The 19,067-nt window shown below is 42.4% G+C and overlaps 1 protein-coding gene across 1 annotated transcript; it reads right to left on the reverse strand.

The window, feature by feature from the left end:
- Positions 1 to 9,488: 9,488 nt before the first annotated feature.
- Positions 9,489 to 15,058, reverse strand: LOC139576449 (RING finger protein 37-like). Its single transcript, XM_071402590.1, has 7 exons — positions 14,902 to 15,058; positions 13,784 to 13,851; positions 12,793 to 12,894; positions 11,932 to 12,665; positions 11,011 to 11,789; positions 10,660 to 10,851; positions 9,489 to 10,016 (listed from the first exon to the last, which is right to left on the reverse strand). The coding sequence occupies exons 1-7, from the start codon at positions 15,002 to 15,004 to the stop codon at positions 9,745 to 9,747; spliced, it is 2,250 nt and encodes a 749-aa protein (XP_071258691.1). The 5' UTR covers positions 15,005 to 15,058; the 3' UTR covers positions 9,489 to 9,744.
- Between the last annotated feature and the right edge of the window lie 4,009 nt (positions 15,059 to 19,067).

Raw genomic sequence — 19,067 nt, forward strand, 5'->3', positions numbered from 1 at the left:
TCCGCTAGCGGAACTCCTCCCACATTCCACTGAAAAGGCAGAGCGCGAAATTCAAAAAATATTTTTGAGAAATATTTAACTTTCACACATTAACAAGTCCAATACAGCAAATGAAAGATACACATCCTGTGAATCCAGTCAACATGTCCGATTTTTAAAATGTTTTACAGCGAAAACACCACATATATTTATGTTAGCTCACCACCAAATACAAAAAAGGACAGACATTTTTCACAGCACAGGTAGCATGCACAAAGCCAACCTTACTAACCAAGAACCAACCAAACTAACCAAGAAACAACTTCATCAGATGACAGTCTTATAACATGTTATTCAATAAATCTATGTTTTATTCGAAAAATGTGCATATTTGAGCTATAAATCAGTTTTACATTGCAGCTACCATCACAGCTACCGTCAGAAATAGCACCGAAGCAGCCAGAGTAATTACAGACACCAACGTCAAATACCTAAATACGCATCATAAAACATTTCTGAAAAATACACAGCGTACAGCAAATGAAAGACAGGCATCTTGTGATTCCAGACAATATTTCCGATTTCTTAAGTGTTTTACAGCGAAAACACAATATAGCATTATATTAGCTTACCACAATAGCCAGAAACACAAGCCATTTACCAGCAGCAAAAGTTAGCGATCGTAACAAACCAGCAAAAGATATATAATTTTTGACTAACCTTGATAAGCTTCATCAGATGACAGTCCTATAACATCAGGTTATACATACACTTATGTTTTGTTCGAAAATGTGCATATTTAGAGCTGAAATCAGTGGTTATACATTGTGCTAACGTAGCATCTTTTTCCCACAACGTCCGGATATTTTTCTGACACTGACACATATTCTGACCAAATAACTATTCATAAACATTACTAAAAAATACATGTTGTATAGGAAATGATAGATACACTAGTTCTTAATGCAATCGCCGTGTTAGAATTCTAAAAATAACTTCATTACGACATGCAGTTTACGTTATGGCGAGAGCGTGCCCAAAATCTGGGCGCAAACTACTAGTTCACATGTTCGACAGATATATGAAATAGCATCATAAAATGGGTCCTACTTTTGATGATCTTCCATCAGAATGTTGTACAAGGGGTCCTTTGTCCAGAACAATCGTTGTTTGGATTTAGAATGTCCTCTTCTCCAGTCAATTAGCACGGAAAGCTAGCAAAGTGGCGCGAAGCTCTCCTTCCTGAACATACGCAGACAAAGCAACACGCCTAACGTCCCAAAAAAAATTCAATAATCTAATAAAACTATATTGAAAAAACATACTTTACGATGATATTGTCACATGTATCAAATAAAATCAAAGCCGGAGATATTAGTCGTCTATAACGACAGCTTTACAGAAGGCAATACCAGGTCACTTCTCTCGCGTTCCAGAAAACAGGAAATTGGGGTCACGTCATGCCAAGAGCTTTTATTCGACCTCAGATGATGTTATACACTCCATTTCTTCTCTCACTGCCTGTTGACATCTAGTGGAAGGCGTATGAAGTGCATGTATACTAATAAATATCAAGCACATTTATAGGCAGGCCCTAGAACAGAGCATCGATTTCAGATTTTCCACTTCCTGTCAGGAAGTTTGCTGCAAAATGAGTTCTGTTTTACTCACAGATATAATTCAAACGGTTTTAGAAACTAGAGAGTGTTTTCTATCCAATAGTAATAATAATATGCATATTGTACGAGCAAGAATAGAGTACGAGGCCATTTAAATTGGGCACGATTTTCCCCCAAAGTGTAAATAGCGCCCTCTATCCTCAACAGGTTATGAGTTATTGTTATTAAATGTTATATTCCAATATTATATAATGTTATTAGTTACAGTGCCTTCGGAAAGTATTCAATCCCCTTGACTTTTTCCACATTTTGTTAGCATGGTGGTGGCAGCATTATGCTGTGGGGATGTTTTTCAGTGGCAGGGACTGGGAGACTAGTCAGGGTTGAGGGAAAGATGAACGGCCCAGCCAAAGTGGCCCAGCCAGCCAGAGCTCGGTCTTGAACCCGATCAAACATCTCTGGAGAGACCTGAAAATAGCTGTGCAGCAACGCTCCCAATCCAACTTGACAGAGCTTGAGAGGATCTGTATAGAAGAATGGGAAAAACTCAAGTCATTTTTCCAACAATTGTTTACAGACAGATTATTTCACTTATAATTCACTGTATCTCAATTCCAGTGAGTCAGAAGTTTACATACACTAAGTTGACTGTGCCTTTAAACAGCTTGGAAAATTACAGAAAATTATGTCATGGCTTTAGAAGCTTCTGATAGGCTAACTGACATCATTTGAGTCAATTGGAGGTGTACCTGTGGATGTATTTCAAGGTCTACCTTCAAACTCAGTGCCTCTTTGCTTGACATCAGGGGAAAATCAAAAGAAATCAGACCTCAGACCTCCACAAGTCTGGTTCATCCTTGGGAGCAATTTCCAAACGCCTGAAGGTACCACGTCATCTGTACAAACAATAGTACGCAAGTATAAACACCATGGGACCACGCAGCCGTCATACCGCTCAGGAAGGAGACGAGTTCTGTCTCCTAGAATGGAACGTACTTTGGTGCGAAAAGTGCAAATCAATCCCAGAACAACAGCAAATGACCTTGTGAAGATGCTGGAGGAAACAGGTACAGAAGTATCTATATCCACAGTAAAACGAGTCCTATATCGACATAACCTGAAAGGCCGCTCAGCAAGGAAGAAGCCACTGCTCCAAAACCGCCCCAAAAAAGCCAGACTATGGTTTGCAACTGCACATGGGGACAAAGATCGTACTTTTTGGAGAAATGTCCTCTGGTCTGATGAAACAAAAATACAACTGTTTGGCCATAATGACCATCGTTATGTTTGGAGGAAAAAGGGGGAGGCTTTAAAGCTGACGAACACCATCCCAACTGTGAAGCACTGGGGTGGCAGCATCATGTTGTGGGGGTGCTTTGCTGCAGGAGAGACTGGTGCACTTCACAAAATAGATGGCCTCATGAGGGAGGAAAATTATGTGGATATATTGAGGATATATTGAAGCAACATCTCAAGACATCAGTTGGGAAGTTAAAGCTTGGTCGCAAATGGGTGTTCCAAATGGACAATGACCCCAAGCATACTTCCAAAGTTGTGGCAAAATGTCTTAAGGACAACAAAGTCAAGGTATTGGAGTGGGCATCACAAAGCCCTGACCTAAATCCTATAGAACACTTGTGGGCAGAACTGAAAAAGTGTGTGCGAGCAAGGAGCCCTACAAACCTGACTCAGTTACACCAGCTCTGTCAGGAGGAATGGGCCAAAATTCACCCAACTTATTGTGGGAAGCTTGTGGATGGCTACCCGAAACGTTTGACCCATGTTAAACAATTTAAAGGCAATGCTACCAAATACTAAATAAGTGTATGCAAACTTCTGACCCACTGGGAATGTGATGAAAGAAATAAAAGCTGAAATAAATCATTCTCTCTACTATTATTCTGACATTTCACATTCTTAAAATAAAGTGGTGATCCTAACTGACCTACGACAGGGAATTTTTACTAGGATTAAATGTCAGGAATTGTGAAAAACTGAGTTTAAATGTATTTGGCTAAGGCGTATGTAAACTTCCGACTTCAACTGTAGGTGTGCCAAGCTTGTAGCATCATACCCAAGAAGTCTCATGACTGTAATCGCTTCCAAAGGTGCTTCAACAAAGTACTGAGTAAAGGGTGTGAATACTTATGTAAATTATGATATTTCATATTACATTTCTTTTGTAAATTGGCAAAAATGTAAAAAATTCTGGTTTTGCTTTGTCATAATGGGATATTGTGTGCAGATTGATTAGGGGAAAAAACGATTTAATCATTTTTAGAATAAGGCTGTAACGTCAATGTCAAGTGGTCTGAATACTTTCCCAAGGAACTGTATAATCCATTCCAATATTACATTTAATCTTTTTTTACATTAATTAAAAACAACTATTGAAAACCTTTTGCTCCTGAATGTAATTTTAAAGATGGCTGGGATTTAAAATCTTGCATTATTCAAATAATATTTAGTGCAATTGTACATAATGGACTGTATGGAAAAGGAAGAAAGGAGAAAGAACAAATAAAATGAATGTGCAGGTGAGTTAAAAAGAGGAACTTTACATAAAATCTCCTTATACTGCGGATTTTAATGGTGACATGTGCAACACCATTTCCCCCCCATATTTTATAAAAATAATTCAAATTAGACAACTAGACTTAGCTTTTAAGTATTACATACTAAAGAATTTAAACCCCACCCATAAAATGGATTTTAACACACTTGTGTGAAACCCTATGCCATAATCTTCTACAGGGGTTACTGGCAACCCGGTACTGGCTAAGTTACCCCCGGTACTTTTAAAAAACACCCCATTTCTAAAAACAACAACAAAGTGTAAACTGTAGCTATTTATTTCTCTTTATTGTTAATTTGCCTAAGCATGACCTTCATCCACATACCATTTTTTCCCCAAGCGTTGCTGTTTTGTGTTTGCAATTAGACATCGATCTTAGGGGGGGGCTAGTTACCCCCTAGTACCCTACAAATTAACATTAGCCTAAGCCATACCACATTCTATTTTGCTTCTCAATTCAGTTAGACTTTTTGTTTTTGTCCTTCCCGTGTGGCATAACCTAGCCACCATGATGTCCTTTCAATTGAGTTTTTCCTATTCCTTTTCTGTTTTGCCTCTGATTTTAGGATGGTGTTGTTGCATGTTCTTTGAGAGTTGTAGGTTGCCCACATTTAGAAGGAAGGAGAAAGGTAAAGACCACTCAGGATTAGATCCACCCGTTGTATAAAACAGAAATAAACAATTTGTTCAATAATGTTAGGCAGACAGACAGTGCCCTGTTTGGAAACAACACGTATCCCCGGAACTTCATGTAGCCTATAGGCCACCTGTAGCTCCACATTGCTGTAATAATTGTTAGCTAAGATACAGTAAAGTTACACTAGCTAAATCATTTTTGGGGTTAACATAGAATTGTCTGGTGATGTCATTGAGATCAATAGATAAAATGAAATTGTCCTCGATTTTCAGATGAGTTTCAAAGGAAGAAAACAACATTTTCATGCATTTTGGTGTAGAATGTCCCACCACAAGTGACCTTCTCACAGTCGTTAACCCCAAAAATTCCCCGCTACCTCTGCCACTGCTGCTGAAGAACATCCTAGGGGAAACACTGTACCTATCCAATCCTTTTTAGATTGGCATAAGTCAAAGCCATGCACAAGGGCCTGGGGGTTAGGGGCTAGGGGCTAGAGGTTGTTTCAATGTTTCTGGACAGAGCCAAAGATAACCAGTTCTGATAGCTAGATAGCAGAACATTCAGTGCAGGGGTGGGATGTATAGGCACTGCCTGGCCAAGGTAGTCTATACAACTGGCACATAATGGCCTTGACTGTATGACCCTACGAATAGAAGGATGGAGGTGGTCACTTGTTTTCAGGACACCACAGAGCTTGGAGAGGGTTGAAGTTAATAGAAAGAGAGAACAAGGGAATGAGAGGGAAAGGGAGAGGGAAGAGAAAGAGACGTCACACAGTGTCTGTCTTTGCATCCAAAATTCTAAATTATCTGAGCAACAAAAGAGAGCTTTGAACCTGGCAGAAGAAAACATCTAGTCTGTATTCAAAACTGCATGTATACTAATCTGGTTTAATTTTTATGAATTATTCATGTACACGTAACTGCCAAAATAATGGAAACACGTGAAAAAATGAGGGATAAAGTTGCCTATATTGAAAGAAGGTGCTTCCACACAGGTGTGGTTCCTGAGTTAATTAAGCAATTAACATCTCATTATGCTTAGGGTCATGTATAAAAAGGCTGGGCAGGCCACTATTGGTCTATGGTCATTGAATGGTTTGATGAGCATGAAAACGATGTTAACCATGTGACATGGCAGTTTCAGTCACCAGATCTCAACCCAATTGAACACTTCTGGAGCGGCGCCTGAGACAGTGTTTTCCACCACCATCAACAAAACACAAAATTATGGAATTTCTTGTGGAAGAATGGTGTCGCGCCAGGGGAGAACGACTGCATGGAAGTTCAAGGCCGACAGCTGTACTGCAGGCATTATTAGCAGAAAACAGGATCCCCCACTATAGTGAATATAACATTTTAATCTTCCTGGTCAATCTTAGTGTAAAAAATAAATAAAAATTGAACACAACCATGGTACCAATAATTGCTTCTAATACACCAGATGTAGAATCAGAATCACATTTATTGTCCTTCAAGAGGAAACTCTTGGCACAGCTCACACATGAATTGATAAAACAAATATGAAACGCAGAAGAAACAGACAAAAGGCATAAATCTGAGAAATTACATGGAATTTTTCACTATGGTGATACCCCCGGGATGAAACTCCTCCTGAAACGCGCAGTGATGCCACTCTGACATTGCTCATCCTAATACTTATATATTCCTTAATTCCATTATTTTACTTTTAACTTGTGAGGGATCAGCCGGATCAAGTGGACCGACCGCGCCGTCTCCTGGAGGTGGGCTGCAGTACAGCCACTACTGATGCGCTCACCTGAGGTTTGTAAACACTTGATGTTGAGGTTTCCTTTATGTTGGAAGTTACCTGTATGTGGTAGCTAGGTGGCATGAAAGCAACCCACTGGGCATACACTGGTTGAATCAACGTTGTTTCCTCGTCATTTGAAGCAATGTGGAATAGACGTTGAATTAACGTCTGTGCCCAGTGGGGGGAAAAAGTATGTTTTTATTTCAACAAAATATCATTGCATAATCATTGTTTAGGTATTTATATGGCATATTTCTAAAGTTTTCCTTAATAAACTACTTTACATGATGTGGAAAGAAAAGTCCAAGAGGTAAAACAGACTTAAACATGATACCACAGCGACTGTGTTCCATGGACAATGTGACAAATAAGTTTCCCTTCGAGATGTGTTTCTATTTATTGATGACTGAAGAAGCAAACCATGTCTGCCAATATAGATTTGCATCTCAAACTGACATTTAAATGATCAGATTAATTATTGTATTCTAGATGAGTGTCTTGATGCATGCTTAGGTTTGTGTTCTCCTTATAAACTGTCATTATGTTGCTGATTAACTTGTAAATAGCAAATGAAATTAAGCAGGCACATTGTTCAGAAATACAAAAGGGCAAACGATGCTTAGTAGGAGGGTAACTGTGTTCTTGTTATCTTCCCGAGAGTGATAGGGAGTTGAGGCTGGTCCTCTGATAAGTAGAAAATCACTTCAAGATACCTTCGTAAAAACAGGTCTATACATTATAAGTACAGTACCTCATTCTGCTATACTTTCAAGAGTATGTGGTTGAGGTGGTTCAAAGGAATGTTTACATGTGAGAGCATGTTTAAAAAATATATATATATATTGTAGCCTATCAGCCTCATAACAGCAGTACACATAATTTGTGTACTGTTGAAGATTAGTTTGACTGGTGTCTGTCTGCATAGACCTTAAGATCTCAATGTTTAGTAAATAAACAATCTCCAATTCTGCCCATGTAACCCCAAAATGAGTGTCAGTGAGAGAGAGAGAAAGAACACCAGCATTGCTGTCTACCAAGCCACTCATTACAGAGAACCAGGGACAAGACACTTGTCCAGCTTTACGTTGCCCTTGCAACCTCAACTTCCTAACTCCTATACTTTGTAAGGATTGCGTTGTGGGGATCACAAAATGGTCTTAACGTAAACTTTGATCTGAAGCCATTCTTGTGATTTTGCTATTGTAAATGTTTGTAGGCTTATGTAGCCAAATTGTATCTATGATCGTACGCTATCCATTTATGTTTTTTGTATGCTATTTTAATATATGATAATTAACCAATGATATCAGGCCACAACTGGCTATGATTACAGACACCTGTGTGTGTCTTTTGACACTATACAAATGAGTTATCTCGGAGTGTTTGTCATTATAACCTGAAGAAGACAGCTTGTCTTTCAAAACGTTGGGCATAAATATTTTTGCATCTGAGCTCCGAGAGTGTGCGGTTCTCCTTTATTTTTTTAAGTGTTCTACTCCGCTAGCCAGCACCTCGCCTAAATAGGCGTGCGTTTCTTTCGCCTCAGGATCACAAAATGTCCAGTGCTTTCTTCCCAGATTTGTATAACACAATTGGCCCTTGTAGAATAAATAAAGTATACAACTGAATTGGATTGAATAAACAGGTGTAGAGAAGTTCCATGTTGTACTGGCCTCCTTCTGTCAGTTGAGATGGTAGAAAGGAGGAGAGGGAGCAGAGGGATGTTGATCTAGTGCAGGCCTCCAGTGGTCAGTTCAGCACATGGTTCTGCTTTGTTCCCTTACAATGACACGTCAGCCTTGGGACCACTCTGTTCACTGTCACTCTTTCTCTACCTCTCACTCTTCATCGATTGCCTGGAGATTTGAAGTGTTTTAGCCTTCAGCAACCAACTCAAGGGTCCTCACAATGAGACGGATGAGAGGAATAGAGAAGGCAAGGGCCTTTTCCTCAACTGGATTAGCTGAACTCATGCGTCCTCTGCTCCGTCCTCTCTCACATTTGAAAAAGGTAAATCGAGAGAAAGTGGACGAAAATATGAAATGAGACTCTCCTCCACTGGTGCGTCATCAAGCAAATTACTTTTACAGGGTGGATCCCAAAATAATTGTGTAAAATTATAAAAACAAAGTTAGTTGCGCACTACATTTTCTAGATAAAAACATGCTACTTATAATTTTTAACATGTACGTGTCCTTCTCTTACAAAACAATAGCTTATTCAAACGGGATGTGGCAGATTTCAAAACTCTTCTACGAAGGACTCGGGTAGGATACACGACTATCCTCTATGAAAGGTGGCTATCGAGGGGGGGGAAGACACTCTCCCATCGTATTGAAACTCTCCTCGAACACTTTTCGGCTTCCGGGTCACGGAGGAGAGGACGGACTTTTGCCCAAATGTGAAAAGGCCGAAGAGAAGAGAATGAGAGGGAGAATAGTATAGATAAATGTATTCACCTATGAAGTTGCTTTAAATTACCTACGTATGAAGTCCCTGTCAATAAATTGTTTTTGTCTTTATGTTTGAGACTATTGTGGCAAAATATATTTTGAATCTTGAAAACAGGGGGGGGGGTGGGGGCAGGATCAGCAGAGGTTTTTCTGTACTGGCCACTCAGATACAGCAACCTTGGACCACTCTGTTCTCTCTCATTCTTCATCTCCCCCAACCTTTCTTTGTGACTCAACACACTTTTCTATTCCTCTCTGATCAATCTATACAACGGCAGCTGACAAAAGGCTGTGGCCCTTGCTGTGACGCTACACTATTGCCTTGTTTAGCAAGACAAGTTAGATAAAGCAGAAACAGAGATACACTCTCCTTAAGTTATGACACTTGGGTGCAAGTACGACCCACATCGCCACAATTAATAAACCAAACAAAAAAACATAAATTTAAGAAGTTTAGTCTGTAAACGTTTTAATGACTTCTGTTGGGGAGTGGGGTAGAGGGGCAGCACAAGACAGGTGGATTTGTTTATCAAGGCTCAAGGGATAATAAAGAGTCCCATTGCAATCTGTTTCGTCCAATGTCCACCCCTCACAGTTGCAGTGAAGAGCACAGGCATGTACAGTGAGTGGGAGTCCGGTGGTGGTTAACAACACACATGTTTTCAGTGAGTAGGGTTGTTCAGTGGTTAATGCCACACATTTTTTCATTCAGTGATGCACGCGCGTTATGTTACTGGAAGAGGCAGGGATATTGCAGGTGGGACATAGGATGTGATTGGGCATTGCTGTGGTGACAAGTGGGCGGGACTTCCTGTGTAGGCAGGGGCGGCACAGGAAGTGACCACAGGGCAGGCGGTATGCTGACGGAGAGGTCGAGTAGACGGACAGAGAGCAGGAACACGAACCACACCTGTTCTCACCTGGGAGAGAGAGAAAGGGAAGGGGAGAGAGAAGGGGGGGAAGGAGAGAAATAGGAAAAGCTATAGAGGGTGAAGGAGAGAAAGAGAACATGTATTGAGCAGTACATATAACCTTGAATGAGTATCTGTTCAGTTTTTATTTTCTCTCTCACAGACCACTGTATTCACTCTCCAACAACTGAAACATTATTGAAAAAAGGCTAACAACAAACTACAGGAATTACAGCAATGGAAATAACGCTTTTATGGCAAGTCGGAGAGGATCCAGTATAAAGAAAGACCCATCTTGACCCATCTCTGCACACATACTGTAGGTGAAAATAACAAACTGAAAGACCTTGGTAGTGTAGTAGGCCTGAAAAGCCTGCCGTTGCACTGCCTCTCTATGTTTTAAGTGTCTTTCTCCCTGGTAACTAGGCAACATCCCACTACTTAACCATCTAACTCGGTCAACTAATGACTAGTCAACTCAATACTTTTCCCCGTCATTCATTCGTACTCTCAACCCTGAAGTTGATGGAAAACCTTATAAAAGCATTACAGCCATTCTATTTTAATTGAAGTAATCACTTTTCTGAACGGGATTGGAGAAGAGAAAAAACAGGATTCCACTGAATTGTTTTTCCTTGTCAGATCAGTGATTACTCAGAGGAAAAGATACATCTTAGCCATATTCATACCAGCCACTAGCCGCTGCTCCTACCTGTTGGGGTGTCAGCGGGTGTGTCTGTGTGTTTGTGTTGGACCTGGGGGGTTTGGGAGGTGTAGGAGGTAAAGGAGGGTCGGCCCTGCAGGGCTGAGAGAAGGGCCTGGTCTAGACTGGCAGACAAACGCTGCTCATGGTCTAGACTGGCAGACGAACAATGCTCATGGGAGCTACCGCTGGGAACGGTGGCTGGAACAAAAGGAATAACACAGCAACACTCATGAGTGACACATTCAAATATTTGATAGATCCAACCTTCAATAAAGGCCTTTGAACTAGCAAGAGAATTAATGCCTTGATGTTTTGCTCTCACGCTTTTTGAATTGTCTACACCAGTTTACCACTTACCTGTGGAGATAGTGGAGTTTGTGTCTGTTCTTAGTCTTTTCGAGTCAGGAAGTAGCTCCTTGGCGTGACCAGCACTAGCAGAGGCTGCTTTGGCCGCGGGGGGCTCACCCTTTCCCTTAGAGCGGATCAGAGTGGCCCAAACCTCCAGCTCTCTCTTCCTCCTACTCCCCAAATCTGGCCCTCCATCCTGGGGACTCACTCTATCCACTACCCCTTCTTTACAACCAACTTTACCAGCACACCGGTCCTTCCCATTCCCATTCTTCACCCTGTTGTTAAAAGCTCCGGTTCCCCTGTGCTGTGTAGAGTGGCTCCTCTCAGTATTTACACTTTCTGCACGTTTTTGGGTAGTCTGTGTGAGAGTCCCACTGTTCCTGCTAAGTGCACCCTGGTGGTTGGCTGACTCTATAGCAGCAGCAGCAGTAGTGACAGCAGAGTCCCCACTGTCCCCAGTCCTCTGTGGGGGTATGAGCCTGGAGGTGTGCGGACTCTCCCCCTGGACCTGCCTCCCCACCATCCCCTCCCTGACCTCTAACCCTGTCTGAAGCAGGAAGCGGTCGATGCGGCTCTTCAGGTGGGGGTTGGGGAGGGCCTGTGCCTCAGGGATGAAGGGTACACCGGTGAAGGGGTCGTTGGGGACACGACCCCAGGTAGCCTCCCTCCTCTGGTACTCTTCCAGAGTGGAGCTGTCCACAGACACTCCGCTGGGCAGCAGCATAGGGAGCAGCATCACTTCCTGGGTCAGGGGGTCCAGGAAATCCTCAGGGACCTGCAGGAGGCTGGGAGGGGGGTTGGACCGAGAAAAATACAGAACATTATTATCGTCCCAGAGATCGTGCCTTTGGCTTGAGGACCAGAATTACAATTCACCTTGCATCATATATTGTGTTGAAAACAGTCAGCATTTAATACACACTTTACCTAGTTGCTGTTGTCGTCTGTGACAGTGGCTGTGGTTGAACGACAGGTGAAGGCTGCGCTGATGCCAAGTGGCTAAGCTGTGGCGCTGGTCTCAGGGTAGCATTCTCATGTGCTATTCTCACCCTCTCCGCCTCCTCTGGAGGACAGCAGCGAGAAGGCAGCCCCCACACTGCCAGTGCCTTGAGCCCCATCGCGGAGGCACCCGCACCGTACGGCACTGACACACGGAGCTGCTTCACAGAGCCTAGTGAGAGCGGCCCCCTGCTCCACAGCTCCTCTTGTCTACACCCCTCTCGGGGGGGCGGTGGCAGGGAGGGGAAGGGAGGGCGCGGGCGGAAACAGGGATGGGAGAAACTGACATGGGTCTCTTCTCTTAGTTCACAGCGTCCCACTAGACGGAAATCCCCCTGGCTGGTGTCTGTGTGACTCTGAGTTTGGCCACGTTGGGCCCATTGCTGGCTCTTCTCCTGGCCTTGTTGGCTCCATTGTTGGGCCTGGAGGCTCCATTGGTGGCCTTTGAATTGGGCCTTGGCTTGGTCCCATTGCTGGCCCTTCTCTTGGCCTTGTTGGACCTGACTTTGGCCCTGCTCTAGGCTGTGGTTGTGAGGGAGTGGGGGATCAGAGCTGGTGCTGATCTCCAGCCTCTTGCAGGCCTGTCCACGGTCCATCCCCCAGGGCCACAGCTCCACATCCACCCGACACACTTCCACCTGGAAACCAAACTGCAGTGTCACCTAGGGTCAGATAAAGGGAAGATTAGACAGACACACACCCAAAATGACCACTTCTCTAGAACGAGATGAAGAATAGAACAGTGATGTCATAAGATTAATCTCTAAATATTCTAGAGCGTCAGCTCACCTGAACGGGTGGCCGAAGGAAGTACTCCAGCTTAAAACCCCGCCTCCGGACTGCTGGGTCAGCCGATAGGAGGTTGGTGACGTCATACCCATCTGCACACAGCTAGATGAGGGAGAGCGGGAAAAGAAGAGAGGAGAGAGAGGGGTGAAGAGTGAGGAAGGGGAGAGGGATGGAAAGGAGGAGGAGAGAGAGCGGTAGGGTCAAAGAGAGAAGTTATGAGGGGTAAAGTGAGGTAAGGGAAAGAGGAGACAGGAAGGGCAAAAAGGAGAGGTGGAGAATGAAAGGAGAGAGGGAGAGGTAAAAGAGGAGAGTGAAAAGGATGAAGAGTCACTCCCAGAACAATAATAAGGACTAGCCAAGAGAGTTTCATTCAGCCTATAATACAAAGCGAGGAACAGAGCAAGGTCAGCTGTGATTCAACCTCCCACACTTGCCCCTCTCCTTCCAACCTCTTCCTCTCATTCTAGCGCACATCTCTCACCCTAGCTCTTTTTCCTCCTCTCCATAAAACCCAGAAGACAGAACATGACCACAGATGTATTAAAGAAGGACAAGAGGGTGAGACGAGACAAAAATAAAAAGTGGCTTTGTCAGCTGGATGCCAGGTTCGCACTCAGGAGGAAAGCGGGTATCTGAACTTTTCCAATAAGAATGCTCATTTTAGATGTTTTACTTAGAAGCATCTCCCCCATTTGCATTGACTGGCTGAGCATACCCATAGCATAACCATAGGGCAGCGCACAATTGGCCCAGCATCGTTAGGGTTTGGCCGGGGTAGGCCGTCATTGTAAATAAGAATTTGTTCTTAACTGACATGCCTAGTTAAAGGTTAAATTATATTTATTTTTTTTATTTTATTTTTTAAAGCATACAACCTTTGTTCAGATTGTTAGCCGACACATTGAACCAATGCTAGAAAACGACCCATGGAAGGGGGGATAATGTCAGCTCCGGTCCATACAATCCTAACGCAATGTAAAATGTTTTGTACCTTGTCACACTGGATGGTGGTCTTGAAATGTGGCAGGCAGAGATTCACCACCATGGTCTTCACACTTGCTGAAAAAAATAATAATAAACTAAAATCAATGTTAACTTCTACACTTTTCATTGCTCTCCTCATTAGGGTTACCAACTTACTCGGTGGAATTATGAAAATCCTTCAGACAACACTCTAAACCAGGCGTAGCAAAACAAGTGTCAACCCTACTGATCACATAGGGCAGCACGTCTGTGGGTGTATGACAGAGATGCTGAATAATTCCATTCAATTGCCTAGATCTTTATTGTCCCTTAAAAGGTCAATTCTTGTTCAGTGTAAAAAAAGACATACATCTACATATAGCAAATATTTCTTACAGTGACAAGGGGAAGAGTAAGGCCAGTGTGTTGTGAATCATAAACACACAATGAAGTTCTATACAGGCAGTAATAGCTACAGACTTAACGAAATTGTTTCTCTTCAGAATTGCAATAACCCTTGACCTCTCTCCACTGTGAGCGGTCAGATGACCTTGTCCTAGAAAGGGACACTTATTTAGTTTCACGTTAATTTACAACGATTGCCTACTTGATTCAAAGAAACAATATATTGGGAAGCAATATATAACTCATAGCACTACATCCAATAAATCGTAAGGAGGATGACACACTACATTACAATTGAACACAAAGAAAAAGGACATGGCAGTAAAGAAAAAAAATACGACTATGCCATTCAGTAGTCTATCTGGAGTTATACAGTCATGTTCAGTTAGCCTAGCTATTCCTCCACAACACAACAAGTTAGCTAGCTAGATAACGCTAGAGGCATATGCTAGCTACATAATAGCATTTGAACACATTATAGCCTATTCTACAAACAAACGGTCGACTAATGACAGTATTCTGTCATTTATGTTGGCCCTTTCATCTCTAAAGATAACCAACTAGCTAGGTAGTACTTCTTTGGTTGTTTCCTAGGCAGAGACCCGACGATGTGGTCTCTCTGGCTAACGTTAGTTGCTTAATTGCTAGCGAACGTTCGCTAGCTAGCTAGGTTTTGTTTACAGAAACCGGTCTAACGTTAACTTCTTGCAAAAAGTTGTCTAGCAAGCTATCTGAGTTTACCGTGCTTCCTGCTAATGTTCTTGTAGAAGAGCTCACACGAACTGTCTGAAATATATGAAGATACAATCACTTGAGCTTTTCTCTGGAGGGACCACTTTTGCATGCATTTAACCAAAACACTGACTACTAGCTAGCTAGCTAATGTAAGGAAAGAGAAGAGGGACAAATTTCACAGCGTCAACTGTTTTCACGATTGCTACTACCTTGTGACAGTTCTAATGAACTGGCTCTGAGTATAGCACTATGATGCCAAAAGCAGATAGGCCTACAATGTTAAAGCTGTTCTTACAGCTTCTCTGCTATGAATTAAAGTATTTTTCTTAATTCGAAATGGTTAATTGTTTCGATGTGGCAAGAGAGGTTTACATCAGAATAGCAGCAGTACCTTGACAGATTTATTAGATTATGGCACCTAGGGGAGAGTGGGGTAAGTTGAGCCACCATTGTTTCTAGGAAATCAATCACAAAATTAATGATTTTAATAAATATTTAGGAAAAGGTAATCATTTCATGGAGTCTGTGAAGTAAGAATCCACATGGAAAAAGTGGTAAGCAAATTAGGTAAAAAAAAAAACAGTAAGTGTTTCCAAAAAAGTTCAAAGGGTTTGTTATTTGTTAAGCCTGTGTTAAAAGTTGCTTAAAAGTATTAAAAGGCAAAAAAGCATTGTGATTGCGTTGAATTGTGTTTGGGAAATGGTTTTAAAAGGTAATGGTAATATTTCATTAAGTAAAAAAATGTGTAGGCAGCTTAATTTACTCTGTCCCATGGCTCAACTTAACCCATACCCGGGGTAAGTTATGCTAAGAAACCACTTTTGTATGGCTGTATGGTCAAAAAGGGTATGAAATTGTTGCCGCCGTAGCATTGAACGCCAGAGAGCATTTGGCCTCCCTTGATAAAAAACAATATAAAATAATAGCCAATCAGCTTTGAGCTAAACTGAGTGAGCTCAACTGGGAAGCCAGTTTGGATTTGGCTTCACACCAATCACATCAAAAGCAAAACGACAAAAAAAACTTGAATTGTTGCATCTTGTTGTGTCGTTGTCCTCTGGTGGCTAGCTAGCTAAAATGGGCCCTTTCCTAAATTAGCCATGGATGGAAATAGGGATTTGGACTAGATGTAGTAGGCTAATGTTAACCAGCTGGCTTATCGTCACCCATGAAAGGAAGTTAGGCTAGTGAGCAAGCATTTTAACCAGGTAGCCTAGGACAACAAAAACTTAAAGCATGCATTATATGACAGTCATAGACCGTTTCGTCAACATGAAAGAGTGGAGGATGGCATTGGCATTTCTCTACAAGTAGGGTGAGTCCCAAAAAAATGATACTTGCACACACACACACACACACACACACACACACACACACACACACACACACACACACACACACACACACACACACACACACACACACACACACACACACACACACACACACACACACACACACACACACACACACACACACACAGAGAGAGAGAGAGAAATCAGAACCATGGACAGCCACATCATATTTAGGTTTGGTTGATTGGACCAAATCGTTTTTGGTATCTTTTAGTTGGCACTGTATTAGACTAAGCAAAGGGGATTGGATGATATTGAAATGGTGCTGGAATAGTGGAGGCAGCTCCTGTTTTCTTTGCGACTTGCGGTAACTCTCCGTGGTTCTAAATCAACAGTTGTTTAGTACTCCGAAAATGTCTGAAACATTAACTTGCTTGACCATGCTGTAGGTCATGTAACTGTTTGTTACATGCAATATGGTTTGTGGACTTCACCGGACAGATGTTGCTTTCAGGTTTTGTGATGAAACAAAGGTGTGGTTGAATTTATTCTGCCACTGTGTCTTCTCATTGTCTCGGCCTTAGGCCTATATATCATGGTGGCAAGGCATATGAACTAACAGGTTATAGAGCAAACAACGCAATTATCACACCACATAGGTTGTAATATGGCTTTTTAGGGTGGGGGGGAGCTTAGCTTCCCTGGTGATTTTACCCACGCACAGCTACTGCCCTTGACCGTGTCTCCCGACCCATCCTGTCTCAGCCTCCAGTATTTATGCTGCAGTAGTTTATGTGTCGGGGGGCTAGGGTCAGTCTGTTATATCTGGAGTATTTCTCCTGTCTTATCCGGTGTTTATTTATTTATTTTATTTAACCTTTATTTAACCAGGTAGGCAAATTGAGAACACGTTCTCATTTACAATTGCGACCTGGCCAAGATAAAGCAAAGCAGTTCAACACATACAACAACACATAGTTACACATGGAGTAAAACAAACATATAGTCAATGATACAGTGAAAAAAAATAAGTCTATATACAATGTGAGCAAGTGAGGTGAGATAAGGGAGGTGAAGGCAAACAAATATATGTATAAATAAATACAAATATAAAAAGGCCATGGTGGCGAAGTAAATACAACACAGCAAGTAAAATAAAAACTAAAAACACTGGAATGGTTGGTTTGCAGTGGAAGAAAGCGCAAAGTAGAGACAGAAATAATGGGGTGCAAAGGAGCAAAATAAATAAATAAATACAGTAGGTAAAGAGGTAGTTGTTTGGGCTAAATTATAGATGGGCTATGTACAGGTGCAGTAATCTATGAGCTGCTCTGACAGCTGGTGCTTAAAGCTAGTGAGGGAGATAAGTGTTTCCAGTTTCAGAGATTTTTGTAGTTCGTTCCAGTCATTGGCAGCAGAGAACTGGAAGGAGAGGCGGCCAAAGGAAGAATTGGTTTTGGGGGTGACCAGAGAGATACAGTGGGGAGAACAAGTATTTGATACACTGCCGATTTTGCAGGTTTTCCTACTTACAAAGCATGTAGAGGTCTGTAATTTTTATCACAGGTACACTTCAACTGTGAGAGACAGAATCTAAAACAAAAATCCAGAAAATCACATTGTATGATTTTTAAGTAATTAATTTGCATTTTATTGCATGACATAAGTATTTGATACATCAGAAAAGCAGAACTTAATATTTGGTACAGAAACCTTTGTTTGCAATTACAGAGATCATACGTTTCCTGTAGTTCTTGACCAGGTTTGCACACACTGCAGCAGGGATTTTGGCCCACTCCTCCATACAGACCTTCTCCAGATCCTTCAGGTTTCGGGGCTGTCGCTGGGCAATACGGACTTTCAGCTCCCTCCAAAGATTTTCTATTGGGTTCAGGTCTGGAGACTGGCTAGGCCACTCCAGGACCTTGAGATGCTTCTTACGGAGCCACTCCTTAGTTGCCCTGGCTGTGTGTTTCGGGTCGTTGTCATGCTGGAAGACCCAGCCACGACCTATCTTCAATGCTCTTACTGAGGGAAGGAGGTTGTTGGCCAAGATCTCGCGATGCATGGCCCCATCCATCCTCCCCTCAATACGGTGCAGTCGTCCTGTCCCCTTTGCAGAAAAACATCCCCAAAGAATGATGTTTCCACCTCCAAGCTTCACGGTTAGGATGGTGTTCTTGGGGTTGTACTAATCCTTCTTCTTCCTCCAAACACGGCGAGTGGAGTTTAGACCAAAAAGCTCTATTTTTGTCTCATCAGACCACATGACCTTCTCCAATTCCTCCTCTGGATCATCCAGATGGTCATTGGCAAACTTCAGACGGGCCTGGACATGCGCTGGCTTGAGCAGGGGGACCTTGCGTGCGCTGCAGGATTTTAATCCATGACGGCGTAGTGTGTTACTAATGGTTTTCTTTGAGACTGTGGTCCCAGCTCTCTTCAGGTCATTGACCAGGTCCTGCCGTGTAGTTCTGGGCTGATCCCTCACCTTCCTCATGATCATTGATGCCCCACGAGGTGAGATCTTGCATGGAGCCCCAGACCGAGGGTGATTGACCGTCATCTTGAACTTCTTCCATTTTCTAATAATTGCGCCAACAGTTGTTGCCTTCTCACCAAGCTGCTTACCTATTGTCCTGTAGCCCATCCCAGCCTTGTGCAGGTCTACAATTTTATCCCTGATGTCCTTACACAGCTCTCTGGTCTTGGCCATTGTGGAGAGGTTGGAGTCTGTTTGATTGAGTGTGTGGACAGGTGTCTTTTATACAGGTAACGAGTTCAAACAGGTGCAGTTAATACAGGTAATGAGTGGAGAACAGGAGGGCTTCTTAAAGAAAAACTAACAGGTCTGTGAGAGCCGGAATTCTTACTGGT

The sequence above is a fragment of the Salvelinus alpinus genome, chromosome 5 (genome assembly GCF_045679555.1).
Source record: "Salvelinus alpinus chromosome 5, SLU_Salpinus.1, whole genome shotgun sequence".
NCBI classification, from domain to species: domain Eukaryota; kingdom Metazoa; phylum Chordata; class Actinopteri; order Salmoniformes; family Salmonidae; genus Salvelinus; species Salvelinus alpinus.

What these genes read in the sequence shown, in the direction of transcription:
- LOC139576449 (XM_071402590.1), bottom strand. Translation starts at nt 15,004, where the DNA reads ATGCAAAAGTGGTCCCTCCAGAGAAAAGCTCAAGTGATTGTATCTTCA. An exon ending in GAACATTAGCAGGAAGCACG is followed by an intron (nt 13,852 to 14,901) that starts GTAAACTCAGAT and finishes TATTTTTTTCAG; the next exon opens with CAAGTGTGAAGACCATGGTG. An exon ending in ACCCGCTGACACCCCAACAG is followed by an intron (nt 10,017 to 10,659) that starts GTAGGAGCAGCG and finishes CACCCTCTATAG; the next exon opens with CTTTTCCTATTTCTCTCCTT.